Source organism: Argiope bruennichi, chromosome X1 (genome assembly GCF_947563725.1).
Source record: "Argiope bruennichi chromosome X1, qqArgBrue1.1, whole genome shotgun sequence".
Taxonomy (NCBI): domain Eukaryota; kingdom Metazoa; phylum Arthropoda; class Arachnida; order Araneae; family Araneidae; genus Argiope; species Argiope bruennichi.
Window position 1 is genome coordinate 95,919,613 of NC_079162.1, and position 25,377 is coordinate 95,944,989.

Consider the following 25,377-nt stretch of genomic DNA (forward strand, 5'->3'; position numbering starts at 1 on the left):
TTCAAATTTACATACCGTTTTTTCTTGTAAAAAGAAAACAAATTGTAAATGTTGAAAAATAAATGTAAATACTAAAAATATTTATGATAGTCATAATAGCATAAGAATCCTATTTTACCCAGTTTTTAAGCCCATTTTACTGGCCAAATGCAGTATAAAGCTTCTGGTGACGAAGTATTAACTATTGTTCTTTATTAACCAATTCCCCATGCCTAAACTATTCTCTATAAGAAACGAGTGCCACGTTTCCCCAAAAAAGCTTTTGAAATTGAATTCTAAACATGTATACTTGGATTATATTCACCTATGTATTGAAGTAAAGAGTAATCATGAGAAAACCGGATTTCTTCGCGATTTTGCAGTACAAAAATAATTGGTTGGATCATACTCTTTCCTGAGTATGTGTTTCTTTTTCAAAAGAGAAAAATAATTCATAATTTGTATAACAGGAGAAAAATGGTGCAACTAGAAATGCCCATAAAATTAAAAGTATTTGAAATCAGTCTGTTTGTATAAGAGTTTACGAAGCTATTTTGCATTAACAATGATTTAACGGGTATGATAATAACTTTACCAGATCGACATGTTCTCATTAAATACTTTTATCAGAGAAATAATTCTTTTACTGTTCTACAGGCATTTCGATAGGTAAATAGTTTGAGGTCTTCCCGTTATTATAAACTTTCGAAGAAGATTTTGCATTTTGAAGAATCTGGAATTTTGTCAATGAATTTTGGCTGGGACTGAAAACCATTAGAATATGAAGAAACTCCGGTTCAGTTGAAGAAAAGCAATAAAAAAAACACATGATAGTAATAATGCATATGCAATTCAATAATTGCTCATTTTCTCTTAAAAGAAAAGTTGTTACTATTACTTTCTAAAAAGTTAAGAATTTATTTGAATACTAGCACCCTTTTTTTTCTGTAGGATAAAATATAAACCATCCTTTTGTTTGTCTTCTAAAATCAAAGCCGCATACTTAGAAAAAATATATGCACAGTAACATATGGCTGTGATCTAACCTGTAATTTTTGCGCATATTTTTTATAGCTTTTCCTAAACACCTCTTGACATGTTTGAATCAACTTGTATATATATTAAAGAACATTTTAACAGTAATTTTCTGGGTTTTACTTTTAGATGCACAATAATAAAATTGACATATATGCACTCTAACATATCATGATATATCAATCTAAAATTACGCGAATCAACGCACTGGAATTAAATGAATAGATTTTAAGTGAATAGATCCTAGAAAAGGTCGAGTTTCTTTGAACATTAAAATATCCTTTACATAAAAATAGATCGTGGAATAAAGCAATACTTTGACGTGTTTATTATGCATGCAGAATACTGAAGCCATCAGTTTTCAAACTCTTGTCCCTTTACCTGAATATACTATATAACGAAACAACAAACAGCCAATTTGGCTCTTACGCCTGCAAGATCTGTTTATTATTCAAATTGAATGCTGCGAGAATTCTTCTTTCTTGCATACGAAACAAATCAAGTAATGTAATTACATGGGCAAGGCTGTCAGAAAAACAATTAAGGTCATTGCGAGTTGGCGGCATGGAATAAAATCAGATAGCAAATTTCACACTTAGTTTCTTCCTGAACTGGTTCCATTAGGAGACTTTTTTAAAAAAATGTTGGACTGTAATTTTTAGGATAGGCTCTTAATTCTTATGAAATGAAGAACTAAGCACTTCCATATTTGAAATGAATGCGTGTTCAAATGGTTTCTATTCACGCAAATGTAGCAGGCATTTCGAATACGCCACAGATAAATTTAGAAGGTAATTGATTTTTTTTTTATTATTTTGCTATCGTAAAGGGGTTTTGATCAAAGATTTATTTATATTTCATGATGATGCAAGAATAGAACTTTTTTTTATATTGAATGGAATAATTTTTCGTTATCACGAACCAATTTGTTTGAAATTTCCAAAAGTTTAGGAAAAAAAAATGAGAAAAACTACGATTATACTGAAAAAACTGAGTATGTGTTTATACAAATTATGCAGTAGACGTAAAACGTAATGCTGCATGAGATTATGATATGCAAATTAAGGAAGTAGTAGTCATTTTAGGTTACATGATACGTGGACGAAAAGCTTTAAAAGTGTAAAAGCATTAAAGCAGTTTCTGTTAGTAGAAACCGCGGTACAAAGGCAGCCAGGAGTCGGCTATCTCTCGCCATATTCAAGAAAGAGATAAATTTGATATTATAGTGTATATACCAGTGTAAAAGAAGGTGTCGGTTTGGATGGACACACTGACCAGAAAATCACCCCAAGAGGCATATTGATGCTGAGCTATATAGAGAAGGAATTCATGACACAAAACAATTCCTTTTTATGTAAGCGCAGTAGGCGACTCGTTAATCCTACAAGAAGATAATACTAAGTTTCACAGAATTTGGGCCATAGAGAATTACCTCCTTATCACCTTTCCTTTGAACTTGAACCCGACTTAGAATGTTTGAGATGCTCTAAAGAAACATATTGCTACATTTATCCCGCTCGTTGTAACTCTTTGAGGTCTTTGAACTATTTTGTTAGATTAATGTATTTTGCTGCGCAATGAATTAATATGCATCATTATTTTGTGCATGGCATATCGCTATCGTGTCTTTAAAGCTGTTAGATGCGATCACTTTCCATTTTTAAATGATTACAGATTGATCTCATATATTGTCAGATATTCAGATAGTACTAAATTTCATGTGATTTTTATGAATCGAAATTGCATAACCAAAATTCATTAATTTTTATAAATTGGTTTGTGTTCTATATTCAAAAGGGTAATCTTTGAAAAGTAATAACTGTGCTTTTAATTTTTGAATGTACATATTAATTGCATTTAAATAAATATTAATAGATATAAACTGATGAACCTGCATTACTTTATGATTTTTCTTAATATGAACATTAATAGAGTCTTGCAGCTAATCTTTCTTCGAGCTGAAAATCTTAAATTTTATACACAATGAAAATCGAAAAATGATTACGACACATCAGATTTTTTTAAAAAATTCTGTCTATATATTAGAAAACTTATATTTGAAATGTTGGAGATGGATTAATAAACATCAGGCTTTATTCTCTAAATATATTAGAAGGTTTTAATACTTGTTACAGTGGAAATTGAAAAATAAAGATGAGAATGGAATCCTTCCTAATGTTTAAAACATTATTTCAAACAGAATATCAATGAAAATAATAAAGAAATTAACTTAAAATATTCAAATCATTCATCGGAGCTGTGAAGTAACAGAAATTCCAGATTATTATCTAAGATGAATTTGAAATAATTTTATTTAGCTACATTGTATCAAGATTCTTATAATCTAAATCATCTTTTTTATCAAAAAGTGTTCCTTCAAAAGAATTTGTCGGATGATATTTTAACAAAAGATCAAATTAAATAAACCTGTTTCATGGGTAAATATTTATTGTCAAATTAATAACTTAAAGCCAAATGATTCTTTAAATAATGTACGGAAAACATTTCATATTTACGTATTGTTATACAATGTACAAAAATCATTTTGCTAAAAATTTCGTCTTTTATAATATTTTGTTAACCCTGATGGGGATTTAAGTTATCATAATGTCATTAAGTAAAAAACTCATCTATATCTAATGAAATATGTTTTAAAATGTATCCATCATATACTAATAGAGGAGAATTTAAGCAGCAAAAACTTCAATGAATGCAAAAACTAATATATATATATATATATATATATATATATATATATATATATATATATATATATATATATATATATATATACTCAAATAAAAGATTATTTAACACTGAAAATTAATATTTTTTTAATTTAAATTGTTGTAATTTTTGTAATTGTAATGATTTGCGAATTGCTTTGAAGAATAGAAAATAATTCCCTTTTTTCTATCTATCTATCTATATACTTTCTTAGCACTATTTTTCTATTAATACTGTCATTTCATAGCAGTTCAATATTTTATTCATGTTTTATATTTGACTGAAATTATCTTATTATCTTCCTATGATATTAAAAAAAATATTATATATAAACAAGAATGAAAAAAAATGAAATGACTTATAAAATAATTGTGAGAACTGCAGGATCAATAAAAAGAATAGACTACTCTCAAAATTATTTTCTTACCTTTCCAAAGTTGATTTCGGCAAAAAATGCAACATGTTGAATCTGAAAAAGAGTAAGAAAAAAAAATTAATGCACAAAATAAACATTTAATAATATTCAGTGCTTGTAAATTTCAAATATTGAAAATTTACAAGCTGTAAAATGCGTAATTATTTTTTTAATTTATCCCAACAGGTTAAATTCATCTAATGTGCTATTAAGAATACATTTTATGCTGTTATGAAATCTCTAAATCAAGCATTTATATAAACTACACAAAGAAAGAAATAGTTTATTGTAAACGTGATAAAATTAATAAGCGAAAAAATGCTTATATTTATTTTCTTTTAGCATTTTTACATTTTTCACTTACAAAGAGAAATTAAATGTATGAACTCAACTTCAGTGCTTATCATTTACATAAAACTTTCAGAATACGTTTTATCCAATTCGAACTTTTATTGTATAATTAATAAATAGATAAACGAGATAATTATACATTTTACTATTTGGGAAAATATCTAATATCTATTAGATACAGACTTGCAACAATTCATATACACTATTATCATACACACTATTGCCAAGAATCTCTTCTGAGTTCTTTAAATATTAAGAGATGTATATTTTAAAATAACAACCACATAGCAGTCTGCGATGCACACTATAATATAATTCAAGAGTGAGATGGGATTTTTAATTGTATTAAAATAATTCATGAAACTACAGAAATTGTCTGAAGTTTATGGTCTGTGCTGAATTATCGAACTCAGTAGTGACATTTTCCTGGGAATTAAAATGATTTATAATAAGTCAGGAAATCGGAAACTTTTAATAACTAAATTATCCTAAAAGTTACTTGATTTTTAGTTCAGTGTATTTTTGCGTCACTTGAAAATTATCTCAATATTATCTATATTTCGGTCATATAATTAGACTTTCAATGCGACAGAGGGGAAAATTACAAAACGACACAAAAACCATTTATGAAATGATATTGGAGTGATCTTTGGTTCTACAACGTATAATACTGACAGATAACACATATAATTAATTACAGTCTCTAACATTTAACGCTTTAATTTCAGAATGTAATTACTAAAATTAATTTCTCTTGCATTTATCTCATACCATCGAACTTTATCATAGAATAGAGGAAAATATTTCAAAATGAGAAATATCCTTTTTTTTTCAAATAATGGCAAAGGATACTATAACCCTGCACTATAAATGTACAATACACCGCAAATGTCGTACATCATTGATTACAATATTTAACCTTCAGCTAATCAATTTTAAGAAGCGATTAACATATCTTTATCACAATTTCATCTGTATTTGTGTGGTACCATTTAATTTTCTGCATTTAATGGGAGAAAAATATTGCGAGAAAGGGAAAAAAAGCAGTTTCAAAAAGTATTCATAAAAGGCTCATAAGTTCTGATGAATCAGCATTTTCAATGAAAAGAAGTTATTGATGACATAGACAATTAATTACGATCGCTAAATTTCAGCTAACAATCATCTCTTAGATTATGTCCATCGATTCCATATTCACAATTTCGACAAGACTTAAATCAAGCTTTGCAGTGTATGCAACTGATAGTCAATTCACCCAGAATTGATCACTTCTTAAAAACTTTCACATATTTGTAAACATCAACCAGAACGATTCTTCATCGCCAAATTTATTTTTTTCTCACACAAAAAGAGTTTTTCTTGCTGATCAAAAATGTATGGTAAACGGATCTTTTGTCATATCATTCTTCTTCTTAATTCCTTTGACAGAAATTATGTGTGAAGGCAACAAGCAAGAAATAGTCGTAAATATCCGAAGACTTCCATTTTGTTGTACGAACCACATAGGCAGTATTTTATTAAAATATTTTTGTAATAAGACTATAATGCATTGAAATAAGACTGAAAATAAGACTATAATGCATTTGTTCAGGGAGGAAAGCAGTATAATAAAAACAATAACGAATAGAAATAGAGAACGTATTAAATGGTGTAAAAGTTTCAATGCATTTGTTTCATTAATTGTGGTAAAATGCAACAAAGATTATCTATATTATATTTATTAGTTTTTTGAAACATGGTAAGAGAGACATTGCATTCCTATGATGAATCTTAACATTCTTCAATTTGATTTTAACAATTAATTCTATCATTTTGCTTCTGTTTATTTGTATACAATAAAATGTGGCTTGAAAAAGTCTTTTTATTTTGGTACTAATTTTACAAATGCTGATATATATTCGCAATTTTCTTCTTAGTATTTTAATTTGAAACATAACTTGTAGAGTGAGTAAGTGTTATGCATCAGTATAAGAAATGCTTTTTGAAAGGCAGGGGAGGAACTTATAAGAACGATTAATAAGATTTTATCAGAAGTACTTTTTATAGATCTTTCATTTAATTACTATAGGTTTAAAAATCGTTTGCTCTAGAAATGTCTTTTTATTATTTTCTAAAAGTTTCAGTAAAAAGTTTTATTAAAAATTCTTTAATCACATATTTCTAGTGTTTGTTACGAAACACTTAAAAATGTGGTAGAAAAAAATATCATGTAAAACTTTATAACAGTAATTTTATTTAATATCTTCTCTGTGGATAAAGTAAATTAACATTTTTTAAGAAAGTGAAATTTTTAATGTTAAAATAGTATTTATATGCGTAGACGATTTTTTTTTTGTTTCTAATGAGTGCACTAATCGATTGAGAAGTATATAAGTATATATATGAGACTGCGTAGATAAAGTATTTCTAATTAAATTTGATTGTTTTATACTTTAATTTTTTCTGCAGGCATACAGAGTTGTGCAACATTCACATTTCAATAGATTTCTGGAAAAAATCTTTTTAAACCTTTAAAATAAGGAATTTTGTTATGTTCTTATAAAATTTCTCATATTGATTTTTTCTAATTGAAATATTTTACATTGTGTCAGAATTTTTAAGGGGTGAATTGTAACACCAAAAGTGACGCCAACAGAGATAATGAAAAATCTTTCTGGGGTTGCGAAAACTCTCCCAAGACCTTAAAATAACAATATTTGTAGGCAAATAATGTAGTGATTCGTAGGCACAAAATAATGAAAAAATATTAAATGATTAATGCTTAAAATGATTTCATTAAAATTGTTTCGTTAATTTCTTGTTGAATTTTCTCATAGTTTTTATTAATTGCACTTCCTACAACTTTTTATTTTTGAACTTCGATGTAGTGTTAAAATTTTCCTAAATAACATAGGATCGCGAATATCTTTTCCATTTTAAAATAGAACTGCAGAAAAGAAAAGTTTAGAAGACTTAGTTTATTTCATTCCCGAGACTCAATTTCTTCCTTTGTAAAAACGCTATTGCATTGAAAAGAGTTTGATGATGTATAACTCAGGTTTAAAAGCTGATTATTAATTAATTATATTTAGAATGAGGAACAGAAATATTGTTTTTTACCCATTAACTTAGAAATATAATTGTATTAGAAGATTTAAAGGGAGAGCATGAAACAGTTTTTGAAGAATTAAACCAATACAGTATTTGTATTGTAGTTTTTGATATAAAATAATAGCTTTCATTTTATTTGATAAACAAATACCCCATTCAGAAGCTACATGACAATCTTTGGAATACAATTTGAAAATTTTAGAAATCAGATGTTGGCAATGAGTCAGTAAATCACTTTTTATGTTTTCATACCACAACAATGTGATAACAATTGGTTTCAACTATATACATAATGTATACCACACATATATGTAACCCATAAATGGCCACTCCGACCTGCCAATAACGTTCACGGATAAATCTGATTGGCTGGACCGCCGTAACAGCAACTGCGGCGGGAAAAATAGCTTAAACCGTGGCCATCACCGGCCACGGTAGAACCCTTCCAGTTTGAAACAGGTCTCGTCATCGGTAGGAGGTAGCTTACCCCCGCCATTTCTGTACCAATCCGGATGGTGAGAACCAATTACCACACAGGAGGCTTCTCATCTTCCTATCTGAAAGGCCCGCCGTCGGGAAGGATTAGCTTTATGCATATATGTTAAGTAAATCCTTGGTGTTATCTAATCTCATAGATGCGGTTTATTAGTATAGATTTCTGTATTGGTTCACCATGCTCATGTGGCCGTCTCAATCCACTGACACTTATAGATAGTAATTTGAATTATATAGCAAAACTGTAAATATATTCTTACTGATTTGTATAATAATTCTCCTTGATTCCTCCAATAATATTTATATCACTTTTTACAGCTCCTAGAAAACAACTTAAAACTATTGCATTCGTGCTTTGGTTACATACATGAAGAGGAATGAGGTTATCAAGAACTGACAATATTTTTCTTTGAATTCTGAGAAGTTTTATCGAATGTTTTTAACTGTCGAGAATGTGAATATGATCAAATTTTTAAGCATGTCATTCAATCATAAGTGATTATTAGGAAAAAAAAATTACACATTTCCTAAGTTTAGATTGAATCTTATCCTCATATTTACTGAAAATATTTCCTCTTTCCGAAAATTAATTAAGGTGAATTTCCGTAAGTAATGCAAACACGTAAAGTATTGACTTTAGATAAAATAACATTTCCTGTCCTTATCCTGAAACATCCTGTGACCGTCGGAAAACGTACTTATCAATGAGATTGATTTTTATGAACCTGGAAAAGCAATAACCAAAAACAGCGAATTTTCTGTCAAAGGAAAAGCATCAAAGACGACTGAAGTCTTGGAAGGATTTGTTATCCTCGAGCTATTTGGAATAGGTTTTTCTAAGTTAGTTTGCTTTTTATATTTCATTTCAAGGGGATTTAGATCATAAAAATTTGACAATGGAAAATAAATCTTTGGTATTGATCATTTCCTATTTACTTTAAGAAGATCTCGGAACTCATAGTTACAAAGATTTAAGGTGTCAAAATGTTCTTTAAAGAAAAATGTTCGGTTAGATATATATACTTCGGTTTACAAATGCAACTTTATGTTTATACAACATCAGTTTCAGTATTATTATTTTTGTCTAGTTTTTAATGAAATAATCTGTTCTGCAGTCTATAAAAATATTTTATTTGTTAAAATTTATATATTTCTAATAATTAATGAATATAATATACATCTGGCAATGTTTTTTTTAAAATTTAGGTTTGATAAAAACGTGTCAAGTATTTTACTCGGAATTTATTTTATTGTTTACTTGACGTATTAAATTCAATTTCTCAAACGTTGGTTTCCATTTTTCTCTTCGGTATTTGCCCATGCTAATGTTTAATTTAATCCAAAAGGATAAAAATGTTTCGCCCAATTTATAATTTATTTTCAAGCGTTATTTATATCCGATAATGTTTTTATATTTATAATTTATGACTGATTGTATGTTTTCTTCCAAATTATATTTTTCACTGTTATTCATTTAGATTAGCTATAAATAAAATGAACTTTTTCTTGATCCATTTATAATTTTTTGATGCATTTATATTCAGTATCTCAATCGTTTCTTGCTCTTCTTCAAAATTACACTCTCAATTGTTTTATCTGATATAATAAGTATAAAATATTTGTTTACAATTCTTTTATGTATAATTTATAATTGATAATGCTTTTATATATAATTTATACTTGATATTTTTATTCATAATTTATATTTTACAAAGTTTATTTATATTTGATAAAAACGCAACGAACCTTTTACTCGTACTTTATCATTGTTTGTTTGGAGCATTCATATTGATATTACAACTGACGATTCTATTTCTTTGTATAAACCATGCATGATTTATTGTTTAAATATAACGAATATAAAAATATATTAGGTGTGAATACTAAGATTTTCGAAGAAAATAATATAGATCATTCTTATCTTACCTTCATCTCTAACAAATTTGGACTTTTCTTAAATTTCGAAGAATATGATTCATTTATTATTTTTAACTAGTAATGCTGAAATTGGTTTTCAGATCACATATATTTCACATATGCTTGTATTGCACTTAAAAATACTCGAATTTATTGGAATAAGGATTCAATAAGGGTTTTGTACAATGGAATCAAAGTATTAATGGGAATATGAAAAAGTTGGAAATCTTATTATTGAAGACTTTTTAGAGCTTTGAAAGGTCATTTATTGGAATAAGGATTTAGTAAGGGTTTTGTACAATGGAATTAAAGCATTAATGGGAATATGAAAAAGTTGGAAATCTTATTATTGAAGACTTTTTAGAGCTTTGAAAGGTCATTTATTGGAATAAGGATTTAATAAGGGTTTTGTACAATGGAATCAAAGCATTAATGGGAATATGAAAAAGTTGGAAATCTTATTATTGAAGACTTTTTAGAGCTTTGAAAGGTCATTTATTGGAATAAGGATTTAATAAGGGTTTTGTACAATGGAATCAAAGCATTAATGGGAATATGAAAAAGTTGGAAATCTTATTATTGAAGACTTTTTAGAGCTTTGAAAGGTCATTTATTGGAATAAGGATTTAATAAGGGTTTTGTACAATGGAATTAAAGCATTAATTTGAATCTGAAAAAGTTAGAAATCTTATTATTGACAACTTTTTAGAGCTTTGAAAGGTCATTCATTACCGTTATAAATATATTTAATAAAAAATATTTTTATTATATACTGGCTGAATCCGTCAATGCTTTGTTATGCCAAAATCTGAGTGTATTTGTATATTAAATAAAGGAGTACAATTAAAGTTATTGCATCTAGTTAAAATTAGATATTTACATATACTTCCTTGTTTTGGTGTTTAGATTAAATAAAATATAATTATTGTTGAATTCAACTTTTATGTTTATTGCAATGTTCTTGATATGAAATATTTTTAATGAATCGATTTGCTATTTATATAACCAAATCAAATGGTTTTCCAAAGCAGGAGCATGCAACGTATAATTGTCCATTAAAAAAGCATGTATTTTTCAAATTCACTCCACATATTTGAAATGATTGACTCTGTGATTAGTTTCACTTCATAATGTAGCAAAATAATTACAATTAATAAAATATCATGTAAAACATTAAAAATCTGAATATTACGAAACTTCACAAAATTTAACCTTCACTTTAAAATGACAGAATGTAACTGCCATCGAGCTTTTTTCTTCGCATGCCAGAAAGTATTTTTATTTCGTGAACTTCAGTGTGAAAAAGTACTCATGGCGCCATCGCTGCTACTATTAATTATTATAAATTTAAGCTCCTAACTTTCTTCCTCCCAATCAGATCGACGATTTAAAAAGTTTGAAACGTTCTTAGGATAAAACGTATTTTGCAAGAAACTGCTCTTAAATCGGCTCAGTATTGTTTAAGTATATAAAGAACCTACATACGAACATTGCCTTTATATATTTGCTTATTTATTTTTGGGCTTCTGTGAGTTCCTATGCCATATGGAGATTGCGATGAAATTTTGTAGCGACGCAAGCAAAGATTTTTGATAAAAAAAGTTTTTATAAAAGTTTCGTTTTAGTCTCTCGTAATATTTTAACCATTTTGAGACTATCTCGATTTTTAATATTTTTGTATTTTATATTTTTTATAATTTTAAACTAATAATTGGCCGCTCATGGAAAAGCTAAAATTTTTAATATCAAGCACAAATTATGCCTCACTTATATTTTCGATATGTTTAAAATATTATGATGAGCCAAAGTAAGATATTTAGGGTAGGATATATGTCAGAGATTTTTATGCTCACACGCTCAACATTTCACCAGAGTTTCATCTTAATCGTGTGATTAATTTAGGAAAGCATAGAAGATGAACAACCAAACATTCATTTTATCATATTAGATATTCTGAACGATATCAAACTAACACATATTATTTTAAAACTTTCAACCATTTTATTTGCTTTCTGATTGTAAATACAGCCTTTTGGGATCAATTTTCTTCTCAATTCCAATCGAAGTTTTGTTCGCTTGAATATTTTCGATGACAATACACTACTTTAATACTTTCAGAACTTAACAATGATCAATTAATCATAATTATATTAAAATTGTTTTAGATTCATACACATAAAAGTATATGCATGCGTGCACATTTCTCTTTTTCTCAGTAAATGCTAATTTCGGGAAACAAATAAACATTCAACAAATATCCAGCTAACAAACATTTATGGTTTTTTAAGGCAGCAAATAGAAAAATCCTTACATCAAAGACTCAACATTTTAATTAACTGTGAAAATTCATCTTTCTTCATTAGATTCTAAAGAGCAATTCGAAACTTTCTAGCGAATCATAACATGTAAAAGTATACATTGTAGTGAGAACGAACACGATAGACCAGCTTTTAAAGTGAGCAAAAATACTGTACTTTCCAGCCGGACATAGTAAATAATTTCACTATTAAATAACGTAGTTACACAAATCAAGGCAACAAGGGAGATAATTATCATACTTTCATAGCCACGATAATTAAATTTTATATAGAAAGCAGATGACAGCACATTTAAAAAATGGTTTGATTTCAGATATATCTTCATGAATTTTGAAAAATAACTACAAAAATAAATATAAAATTCAATGAAAACGTTTTAATTTGATCAAACCTACACGCTTGTCTTAAAAATGCTTGGAACTGAAACAACTACCCTTATTATTTTTAGTCATCCAATATCTAATAATGATTAACGATCGAATTCCAAAGAAACGTAGTTAAGAAAAATTACTCCTAAATTTAGCTTTTAGCGAAATCCATTTAATTGCATTTTGTTGTCGTTGAAAGATTTCTTTCAAGGAAAGAAATATAGTTTACTTGAGAGCTACATTTCTTGCGGTGTAACTATAGAGAGGGAAACATTTATTAGAAGTGGCTGATGTAATTTTATCTTTCCTTTCAGACTAAAAGGCATTAATTGAATCCACTTTTAGTACACCAACCACGTGAGAAATGTTATTGTGTCTTCATTAAATTACATATCTTGGCGAAGAATCATCCACGATAATGGATTTACTAAAACCAAACGAATTGGTTGAGCTAGCCGTATTATAAAAAAGCTTTTCAGTTTAATTGACTAGTAGAAGTATCCGATATCTGGTATATATATTTTTTGTACAAAAGAAAAACATGTCTTGAAAAGCTTTAAAATGGAAAGAATCAGTAATTTAATTCTAAATTGACCTGAATGTTTTGCCGTATATCTCCTTAATTAATTATTATTTCTATAAAAAGTATAACAAATGTTCAACTTTGTATCAATTTTGCTTTAAGTGACAAATAATCCTTTTCCAAATTGAAATTATCGGTAAAGTTTGTTAAAAAGGTTTTCAGTTTAATTGGTAAATAGAGGTACTTAATAATTGATATGTATTTTATTTTTTTGCTAAAAAAATCCATGTCTTTCAAAATTTGAAAAAGGAAGGATTAATCTGGTAGCTTCAAAGTACATACAGTTAATTAGTTGAAAATTCCTACAAAAAGTGCCCCAAATGATTGATTTTGCATTAATTTTCCTTAAAGTAATTAACTATTGCTCTTAAAATTGAAATTTTTGGTTTCATTAATTGAAACACTTTTAAGATTAATTGATCAGCAGAAGTTTCTCATAATTGATATAAATTTTTTATTGCCAAGAAAATCAAGTATTTTAATTCTAAATTCCTGAAATAATGCTATGGTTTATCTTGCTTCTTAGTTTTTAATCCCTATGCAAGTTACAGCAGATATTTTATTTATTAATTTTCCTTGAAGTTTTTAACAACGTTTCTTAAAATGATTCTGCTTAAACTAATTAAAGGCAATAATCTTTAGAGCAATCGAAAAAGCCTTCTATAATGTAGTTACAATTTTACAGCAGAATTGCATATTAGATTGATATAAATAATTCTTCAAGTAAAATAAATTTAAAGGATTGCTTTGGGAAACTGGGGCCATAAGTTTAAATTAACTACATGTAATAAGTAAAAAAATTATTAAGCAATATAAACTTTAAAATAAATTCTAGGATAAAATCAGAATTAGAAATTAAATTATATTTTCAAAGTTTGGGAATTAGGTGCATTTTAATGCATTTTGAGAGAACATGTTAATAGAATTAGCTATGAAACATTTTATATAATGTTTCATCTCATCTAAAACATAATGAAAATACTTCACTTTTAAATAATGGTAACCTTTAGTAGTTAAATATTCCTTCACATGACGTTTTCAAAGAGGTTATTCTTCGACATCCTCCATTAGAACTTTCTTAATAATATTTTCTTAATATATTTTCAGATGTCATAAATCTCATTTATTTCATATAGAGGTTCATGTCTTCAATTAATATGATAGTTATTTAATTAACATAGTATCTATGTTATTAAATTAATTACTATCTACGGTATTTAATTAATTAAATTAATTAGTATCTAAGTTATTTTGTTATCATAGTATCTATGTTGGTTTACTCCCACAGTCCAGACGATTATAGAATAATCGGAGTTAATTTAGAGGAGTGAATTCCTTCACATCTCAATCACATGAAAAGAATGACTGGCCATGATCTATTTCCCGGTTTCTTACGCTGTGTTTTAACGCAACTCCCTTTATCTTCTGCAAGTTGCACAATGGAAATCAAAATTTTTAGCACGACGTATTTGCGGTGCATCACATGATCAAGGATTAACTCCATTTAGTGGCTGTTTTGGCTATTCGTAGATTCAGGAGTTCTTATTGCATTATTAGTGCATCTTTAGACTTTTATCAGATACAAAACCTCCTAGCTTAGTTAATTTAGTTAATGTCTCGTCTTCACTTTACACGAAGGAGGAGCCACTGAATTTTGTACCGTAGTTAGGAAATAAACTGGTACCACCTTCTCCTAAGTTTCTCGTCACTCAAACTGGAGGGGGTTTGCCCGTGATATAACATTTGAAAAGTCATAGGCTCTTATATATGATAGATCTTCTAAGAAATTGAACTTCGAACTTACGAGCATGACGCCTATTATACTCCGTCACGTGGTCACCTCAATTCACAAAAATTCTGGAATTGTTTTGCTATGGCTTTTAAAACAATCCGTTAAATATAATGTTCTCTTCAGAATCCTGTGCCTATCACTTTTGATTTATTTTACTCCGCCGAGGAAGGATACGCAGCGAGAAAGGAAGGTATTTTTCTTGAATTCTTTGTTTGATGTTTTTTCTTTATGTTAATCGGCCTCTCTATTCCTTTTTTTTTCTTGAATTGTATTGCTTCGTTTTAATTCGAAACTGGGAAATGTTTCTATATATTTCATGATAAAAATTAAGTATATCGTTCTTTATCTGTTATCTCCTTTTTTTAGTGAAATCAAATCCAGCTGGCGCATGCGCAAGAGCGTGGTGGGTTTCTGCATTTGAAAACGGATAACACTCTCCATTTATTTGTATTATATTGTACCTGCATTGTACTTTCAATTTGGACAAAAAAAATATAAGTGTATAGTCGTATTAAAATTTTTCATTCTATTGTATTAAACAAATTAAATTGTATTCCATATTAATTATTAATCTAATTGACAAGTATTATGTTTAATATATAATAAACTTCTATGATTGAAAAATTTCTTCAAAGAAAGAAAACTTAAAGAATGCTTAGTAAAAAATTTTCAGAAACTTTGGAAACAAATGAATAAGTATAAAGAATATTTACGTCGGTATTTAATAAGCTTTTTTTAATATATGGCATTAATGAAATATTTTCGTAAAGCAGAGCACACTGGAGAAATAGTTTTGCTCAAAACATTTTGTGAATAAAGTATGTCATATATTCTTTAGCAGGCCGCATTTTAAAACATTTCTATCATCATCATTCCTGGAAGCATTTTCGAAAATTCCCGAGAAGAATGGCGCGTTAATGACCATTATTTTAACTTTTGCAAAAAAGTGTTCTTAAATTCCATTTACAACTACTTTAATTGCCTTCTTTTTACCGCATCATACTTAAAGAATGAGAAAGTAATTTAGTATTTCTTGAACTTCCTTAGTTTCAATTTTTTTTCCTTGGAATGAAATTTCTCGCTTCACAATTCATAAGTAAAAGTTTTTTTTTTATAAAGTTTATAATGAACGCTCGAAACTTCTTTGTGGAAGCAATTCTTACTCATGTGATACATTCTAAAAACGCCGCGCCAATACTAATTTAAAATCCATTGCACATCTTGCATTTACTGCTCGTAAAGATTAGAATTTTTGTATAGTATTTAAATAATTGTTTTTTTCTTCATTTTCTTTGGCATTTTTATTTTATTAAATTATTATTATTGGAATTTATATTAATTGGCAGTGTGATTCTATATTTCTGAAATTTGAAATTTAATTGAGTTATGATTAAATGATTCTTAATATTTCTTATGCTAATAATAAGTTTGTTCAGATAATTTGCTTAATTTAGGTTGATAATGTTTATTATTTGAATCAGATCCATTTGTGCTCACTGAAGTTATTAGATAAGAACTTAAACTATAACGTCGGTTTTTGAATTAATCATAATGAATTAGCAATTTCATTAAAAGCATTTTTTTTAAATTTTTGAACCCTTTTATTCATCTTGAAGTGCTTCATGCTTGTAAAAATGGAATATTTTATTGGATTTTTCTCTCACTTCATTATTTACTAGAATTCTGAAATTTTGCACAATAATTTGCCCTAAATGACAATGCAATATTTTAACAATGTTAGAGCTCTTAATTATAAACTAATATATCAACATAACAAAATATCGATTTTATATAAAAAATACATTATTTAGTAATTTGAGAAGTGTATAAGAATTGAAATACATTATAAATATATAAAAATGTATAAAAATTGAAATGCATTATAAATATGATGAAGCTTCCAAATGGCATGTAGCATTTCTACTACTCCTCACGTTTTACGATATTTGTTTTGCAAAATTTTTTTTTTCCTTTTTTGTATAGATAAAAAAAACTTGTTTATTAGCTTATAAATGCTATTGAACAAATATATGTTTGAAAAATGCTTAAAATAGAATTATAAAGCGACAGTCGTTTCTCTTGTTTAAATTCTTATTCAATAACAGTCAAACAACGCACCTTTTCACCCAAAAAGTGCACAACGTATAACGTGAATGCAGTGTGCATACAGAATATTCAATGCACACAGAATAAGACGTGAAAAGAAATACTAAAATTTTCTAAAAACTGTTGCATTGTATCAATCAGCCTTATATCTTTAAATGACACGTGACGTATTGGATTGTAAGTTCTTTAACTATATGACCACGTTAAGATTTTGTTATATGTTTGGTATTTCTCCTTTCAACATTGTTATGTTCAAAAATGAGGAACTTCGACTTTAAGTACTTGGTGAATCTTCCTTCAAATTGGCAAGAAATATTTTCTTACAATACGTATTTGTTGATTTTATTCCTATCTTCAACAACTTTATTTATTTTGCTTTAAAAAATATTTCTGTTTTAAACTCTGAACACAGATAGTTTCATAATCCTAAAGAGGTATGTTTATCGGCATGCCTGATTTGTTTTAGATTTTTACTACCAAATACATGTTTTTCATGTTTACCTCTGTCAATAAAAATTTCAATAATATTCTAAAGAAATTTTTATTTTATTCCATTGGATTTTATTTTATAGAATGCTCTAAAATGTATGATTTTGTCGGAATATTTTATAAGCAAAGACTTCAGTTTCAAGGGAAAAAAACAAGATGTTAAAAGTCAGATAATACAGCAATATTTGCAATTTTTTAAAAATCTTTTCCACTCACAATGTAGGCGATACATTAAAAAAAATTCTAAGTATCTAGATTATTTATAATCAAAAAGACAGGTGTTGCTTTAGTTAAAAAGGTTTTTGCTATTTATTTGAAAGAAGTAAATAAATTTTTTGTTTTAATGATTAAGAATTCTTAAGATAATATGTCATGAATATTTATGAATTCGATGTTTTCTTTGGCCTTCGTTATTATTTACATTTCATTCAAAGCACTTTTTTTTATTTTGCATATAAAATTGCTTTGACTGAATGACTTTTAAGGCATCCATTCAGACATTCACAATGGAGAGATGCTATGTAAAAACACACAAAATAGTAAAATTTAAGAATAAAAAGTGCAAAATGAAACGTGACAAAATTTCTGTATTAAAAATTGTTAATTTTTTAAAAGACTCTGATTTATTGACAGATTTTTATTTTTCTTCCCTGTTATTATTTTTATTTTTAATTTTGGTTATTCAATGCTTAGACCACTACTATCTTATTTTCTTTATTCTCTTGCCTTTTGCATTTTTAAGTTATTTTTTGGGGAGAAAACTCATCTTTAAATGTGTTTATGTAAAACGCTTGTTCAAACAGTATTAAAATTTGCATTTACTCTTCAGAGAATTCTTTCTCTTCAATTTATTGATAACTAATCATTTCTGTTGCTATATAATACATTAACAGATAAATGATACATTCCTTCAATTTCCACATAATATTAAAAAGAAATAAATTAAGAAAAAATCACTCAAACAATTTTCTCGGTGCAATTACTAAGTTTTTAAAGATTGTTTAAGAAAAGTTTCTTACGATGTATCAAACATATGTGTTTAATTAAAATATCAACTTTTAATTCTTGTGAAAATTAACATTTAATTTTCTTCAAAATTTTTTCCTGTTTACAATTATTTATAAATATCTCGTTATATTACTCTACCCTTTTTCCCTAAATACTGAACTTTTTTAACTGTTTCACATTTTTTTAAAACTTTACTTGTTTTTTTATTGCATAAATTAAATTTTGCAATAGATTTTTTATTAATTTCTCAATAAGCTAAAGTTTTGGTAACTTGAACACTAGTGCATTCTCGATGAAAGGATACTACTGTAAATTTTCAGAGTATAGTCAATTAGTAAACTGACCAATTTTAGTTTCACTTTATAAAATATTTTGCAGTAAATTTGAAAAGAAAATTAAAATTCTAGTAATTTATATAGAGTCTAGTTCTAGAAAATTAAAGTTCTAATTCCCTAATATCTATAATAAATAATTTGTAATTAAATATTAGATGGTAGAAAATACTTAAAATTAATAATTCCTTTTTTAAATTGTACTTTTATAAAATGCTTTTATTCTTTAGATTACAAGGAATTCCAGAAAATCAGATCAATAATTTATTCTAGACGTATTCTCTTTTCTTTAAATAAACTGATTTTGGTTGCTTTCGTGGGTTTAATCTCTTGCATGCTACACAGATTTTGTAATTTGTTTTCGTGTTTTTTACCCTCTAAAATTAGGAACTTCTGCTAAGTCCTTCAATTGAAACCGAAGAGAAAGCAAATTTAGGGATTAAAATAATCTATAGCATTAAGCCTCAACTTTAGCTTAACGTGCAGAATGGAATGCTTTTCTTCCCTACATTGTTAGCAGAGTCCTCTTTGTAATTAACTAAAGAGTCTTGTTGTGCAAAAGACATTTCTTATACGCATCTGAATCAAATCGACTAAATTAAACCCCGCAGTTACTGATGCATGATCATCAGATTCGGAATAATTACGCAAAGAAGATTCCCCACCAGCTGACGTAATTATTTCCTTATGATCGACGGAATTAGACAGTTCAATCGCCATTTTCCTTGCCTTTAAAGAATATCAGGTGTGTTCCACTTTCCCTTCGTCGGTGCACTAATTGCTTCATTACTCATGAAGAATTGTTAAACTAATTTCAGGTCCAGGTTTGCTCCGGAATTTATGATTGAATTTCATTCAGTCTCCGTTCTTTCTTATAATAAGAGTCAATCTTGGATTTTTTTAAAATAAATGCTTCAATATCTTTCTAATTTACTGCCTTATGAAAATGAGTTTTGAATCCGAATTTACCGTGGTTTGTCCAATCTTTTGATTCGAAGGAATTGTTAAGCTAATTTAGGCTTTTGATTTGTCCCAGAATTCATAATTGAATTTCAGAATCCTTTATTAACATAGATCTAGGAACTTTTTTATAATTATTATTTCTTTCCTGTTCTAATTTGCTATCCTATGAAAATAAGTTTGGGACCTTGGTGAATAATAATTTTTTTTTTCAAATTTACGAAGTTTAAAAGACCTTGGTGAATAATAATTTTTTTTTAAATTTACGAAGTTTAAAAGACCTTCCTGAATATTTTCCCTTTTCTTTTTTGGAAGGAATATCAATTTTCCAAGTTTTCGAAGAACAAGAAAAATTTGAATTTTTCGTAACGAATATTCCTGAATTATTTTCTCACCTCTGCTAAGAAATGCGGTCTGATATTCAATAATTTGAATATCAGGCCACATATGACGTTTAAAAACTCAGATATATTTGTTATTATTTCAGAAAAATTCAGTCTTTTTTTCTTGCTGTTTTGAAACTTAAAAAAAAATAGAGATACTGCTTCACGATCTGCAACTTTATGCCTGAAGAATTTTTCTGTTAAATTTCAAATTTTGATATGATTTAGGTTTTAGGATAGATTTTCATTCTATCCCCTTCTATTCTTGGAATAAGGGTTGATTTGGGGGTTTTAAAAATAAATTATTTCAATTTCTTTCCTCGTTTATCAAAATAAGTTTCAGTTATAAATTTACAGTGATAAAATTGATCTGTTGAAATTTAGAAACTTTAAAACTTATTTAAGTTCCTGATTAATTCCGAAATTTATGATTGAGTTTTATTTAGGATATATTTTCTTTTTGTTTCCTTCTATTCTTACAATAAGAGTCGATCCTGGATTTTTTTAAATAAATTATTTCAATTTCTTTCCTCGTTTATCAAAGCAAATTTTAGTTACAAATTTACAGTGAGAAGATCAGTTTTTTGAAATTTAAAGATTTTAAAACTTATTTAAGTTCCTGATTAGTTCCGAAATTTATGATTGAGTTTTATTTAGGATAGATTTTCTTTTGTTTTCCTTCTATTCTTACAATAAGAGTCGATCCTGGAATTTTTTTTAAAATTATTTCAATTTCTTTCGTCGTTTATCAAAACAAATTTTAGTTACAAATTTACAGTGAGAAGATCGGTTTTTTGAAATTTAAAGACTTTAAAACTTATTTAAGTTACTGATTAGTTCTGAAAATTGTAAGTCAGTTTCAATCTATTTTATTACACAAATGAGCAATAGGAGTATTTTTAAAAAATAAATTGTTTAGAATATTTCACCTTTAATTTAAATAAAGAAAATGTGAAAATAAAGACCGTAAAAAAATGATTTTTGATTGATAAACTATGCTGTCTTTATTTATACCAATATAGTATATGCATTTTCTAAATTTTTATGATAAAACACAGTTTTCTATACTTGCTTTTAATGACTACACAAAATCATTCATAAAACTTTTAATAATAAATCATAACGAATTTTATAATAATTTAAGATTTTGACTTGCTCTGAAATGTAAGATTGAATTTCAGTCTCTTTAATGTATTACATTAAAATTCAGAATATGAGTTTTCAACTAATTTTCCTTTCTATAAAGGAATGAACGTCTTTCTTTCATAATTTTTCTTTTTATTAAAGAATACTGAATATGTTGCACTTTCCTTTCAAACAAAAGTCTTCATTACTCATAAATTAATTTCAGATTTTTACTTGCTCGGGAAAATATGATCAAATTTAAATCTTCTGAAATTTTTTACATAAAATACAGCTTCAAATTTTTAATAAATTCAAGTATTTACGTTCTGTTGTTTTACGAACACTAAAATCAAATGTAATCATATATTTATCTGCGCATAACATGTTTCTGCACTTAGAAAGATATTTTAATTTACTATTTTAAATATTTTTTCCTTAAAAGGAAGATGGGTTAAGTGAATTGAATATGTACGTTAAATTTTATCACAAAAATTGAAGATACTTGTTAAATGTTTTATTTATCGCATACTTAAAGCCTGCATTGCGGCATGTTTTTCTTTTAATTCTAATTATAAAACCGAGGATTACTTTTAGTTAAAATTATTTGCTTTAAGTAATTGAAATTCAGAAATAAAAGAGTTTTAATTTACATAACTCCATTTAAAAATAGCTTCAAACGGTTTCTACAACTTATTTACAAGGCAAATGAAAAGGGAATAAAGAATTGCGACTGACATTTCAAAGATGTATAACCTAAAGGCTTATATTTAAAAAAAATGGAGGCATTTTTGAAGAGAAATCTATTCAATCCCTGCAGAAATTTTATAGAAAAATGCATTCAAATGTTATTCCTTTAAAAACATAACCCATTTGCACAGGATAACTTATTTTTGGTTATAAAACAAAGGGAATGGAGTTTGCTTTACAAATGTAAGCAGGAAATAAAAGAAGAAGAAACTACCTTTAGCATTCCTGTTGTATTTTATTTTCTGGAATTGCTCTTGTGGGAGTCAAGTGTTCGGGAAGAAGAAGCAAGTCGATATTTACGAAGTTCAAAGACGAAGAATAAAGTTCCAAAAAATAAAGAAAGATGAAATCAGTTTCTGTGCAGACGGTTTGCTACTGGTTCTTGTGCATAAGTGTCAAAGCACTTCATGTGAGGCAGCGTTTCTTATCTGCACCACTCAAATAGAAAGTCGGTTCTTTTTGCCCCTGTTTTCGGGTGAGTTTAACAATATTCTTCCGTTACCGAATCGTATTGGTTCATTGGTTTTTCCCAAGAAAGATCTCTTACGATTTTGCCGTTAACGATCAAACCGATCTACTGGATCCAAAGAAAATCTTTGAGCAGAGACCATTTGTCCGACATCCGATTGACCTGGATATAAATAATAAAAGAGCAACTCGAAAGCGGAGAACTTCAACCAAAAATCGAATGGATTGATGTTTTTCTACGCTGATGTATTTGCAGCATACCGAAAAGTATCTATAAAGTAAATTTTTGATGTTTGAGGGAATTCTGTCAAAATAAAGCTGCGTAGAAAGCCTTATCTCGACCAAAAAGTGGATCGTTGCTATATATTTAAGCTTCGAGTACTCTTGCAAATTTAAACTCATCTCACTTACCTCTTGGGTAAACAGAAAAATGTTCTGTGAAACGTTTCAAAAAGCACAGCAAATATCGGCTCAGACATATATGCATTTTTAAAAAGGCATTAAACTTTTTATTTGTGAAAGACGCAAGTTAGCGAATATTAAATGATTTGAAATATTGAATATTTCATAGAACTTCTTATAGCTACAGGATCACTTTTCAAGCAGTTTTTAGTATCCTCCTTTTTAATTCCAGAACCACAACATACTTATATTGCAACCTACAAACCAGACTAGAGATGAGTTCCAGTTTGAAAGCAACAAAACAAAATGACTAGCAAATCATTTTGCTTATGTCTGGTCATTTGGGTCATCTATAAGGGGTTTATATTATGTGTTGTCACGAACCCGATGAAAGTTTTCTGAATTACCACTATTCTGTCGTCTAACTATCTTCATTACTTTTGAAAGTAATTAATTAAAGAAATCATTTTGCCATAACAGTTTATATTATGTAAAGCTATAAAATTTTTCTTGAGTGCCTTCTCTAATTTACTGGTAAATCCACTAAAAAATACGGTATTTGCATTTTCTCACTTCTATAACTCTTCATCTCATGGTTCGAAATTGTGTCGTCCTTTTTAAAATCAGAATGTGCAAAAATAGGTTTAACTTTACGAAACTCAATTAAAGTGGAAAAATAAAATAAACTGGATTAAATACTACATGCGAAGTATGTTTTTATTATGCCACAGTAATAAAATAAAAAAAAACATGGTACAAACCGATTTGTTAAAAAGCCGAAAGCAGCAGGCAATGCTATTTTCTACTTACATACTTTTTATTGTTGCAAAACTTTTTTGCACTAGAATGAGATTCATACCTTAGTTTCAAGAATAACAATCTCTCCCCCCCCTCTCTCTCTCTCTCTCTCTCTCTCTCTCTCTCTATATATATATATATATATATATATATATATATATATATATATATATATATATATATATAATTGTACGCCATTGTTTTTTATTTCTTTGAACCTTATACAATACCACACACCCTTGGAAAAATCGAAAAAAATTTGGCTCACATGTTTCTTAGCACCTAGAAGGTATAATTGCAATATTAAAAAAGCTTCTAGGGTCTCTTAAAATGGGTAAAGCGGGACAGAATGATTTCACGTTTTTCTACTATGAATTTGGAATATACCACTGTGACTTTATGTATTTTTCTGTTTCTCATATATAGAACAACTAAATGCAGGCGGAGCAGCGATTACAGCGGCTAATAACTTCATATAAAGCCACATTCTTTTCTATTTAATTTAGGTATATCAACTTTAGAACTGCAACTTAACTGCAGAATTTACTGTTTTAACTCATGTAGCTTCAAATATTTTACTATTGATCCCCATCCAAAACTCATTTCTTTAACCACATATCAGGTGATAAATTCTTTTTGAAGCTTTTCTTGTTTTTTCAATTTTTATAAAAGTGAAAAGAACACATACGTTCTCAATTTTTTTCTTTTAAATTAGTTGCTAAGTTGATTTAATCTCAGATTTAAATTTCCAAACTTCTATAATTCAATACTCGTAATTGATTTATCGATACAGATAACGATTTATTATTTTTTTAAATAAAATGAAAATTGTCTAAATCAAAATGGCAATGCAAATAATTTCAGAAATCAAAAGCAAATAGTTTAATTAGATCTGCATTATTTTTTCCGGACATAAGTTAGAAAAAGTAAAATTTATAGTTTTTATTCCGTTTTGGTGCATCAATCCAACTCTGTAGGCAGGGTTGTCTATAAAAATTACTGTTTTGAAGATTACATTCTCTCAATCATAATCCTGAAAAGGTAAAGTTTATGTTTTCATTTAATTTTGTTCAGCATTTTAATGCTTTAAGTATGATTTATCTATTGAAATTACAGTTTTAATAGCCAACTACTAATATTCATAGTAATAAGCACCAACCAAAGCTTGGATCATTATCTCTCAATCATACTTCTTCAAAAGTAAAGTTTATATCTCCATTTCATTTATGCTTAACCTTATAATGCTACAAATGAGGTTTATTAATCAAAGCAAAGATTTTTATTTTGTAACTAATAATATTCATACGATTAAGCATGATTCTAAGTTTAGGTCACACTCAATTCTTTACCTTGCAGCTATTTAACATTATAATGCTACAAATAAGATTTATTAATAAAAATAAAGAGTTTTTACCTGTAACTAACGACATTCATACGATTAAGCATCCTTCTAAGCTTATATCACAATCAATTCTTTAACCTTGCAGCT

The 25,377-nt window shown here is 27.6% G+C and overlaps 1 protein-coding gene across 1 annotated transcript in view; it reads right to left on the bottom strand.

The window, feature by feature from the left end:
- Positions 1-25,377, bottom strand: part of LOC129958574 (atrial natriuretic peptide-converting enzyme-like) — a 676,434-nt gene that overhangs the window by 263,848 nt on the left and 387,209 nt on the right. The window contains exon 4 of the mRNA XM_056071145.1: positions 4,169-4,210. Within this exon, the coding sequence (XP_055927120.1) occupies positions 4,169-4,203 (35 nt within the window). The 5' untranslated portion in view covers positions 4,204-4,210. The remainder of the gene's footprint in view (positions 1-4,168; positions 4,211-25,377) is intronic.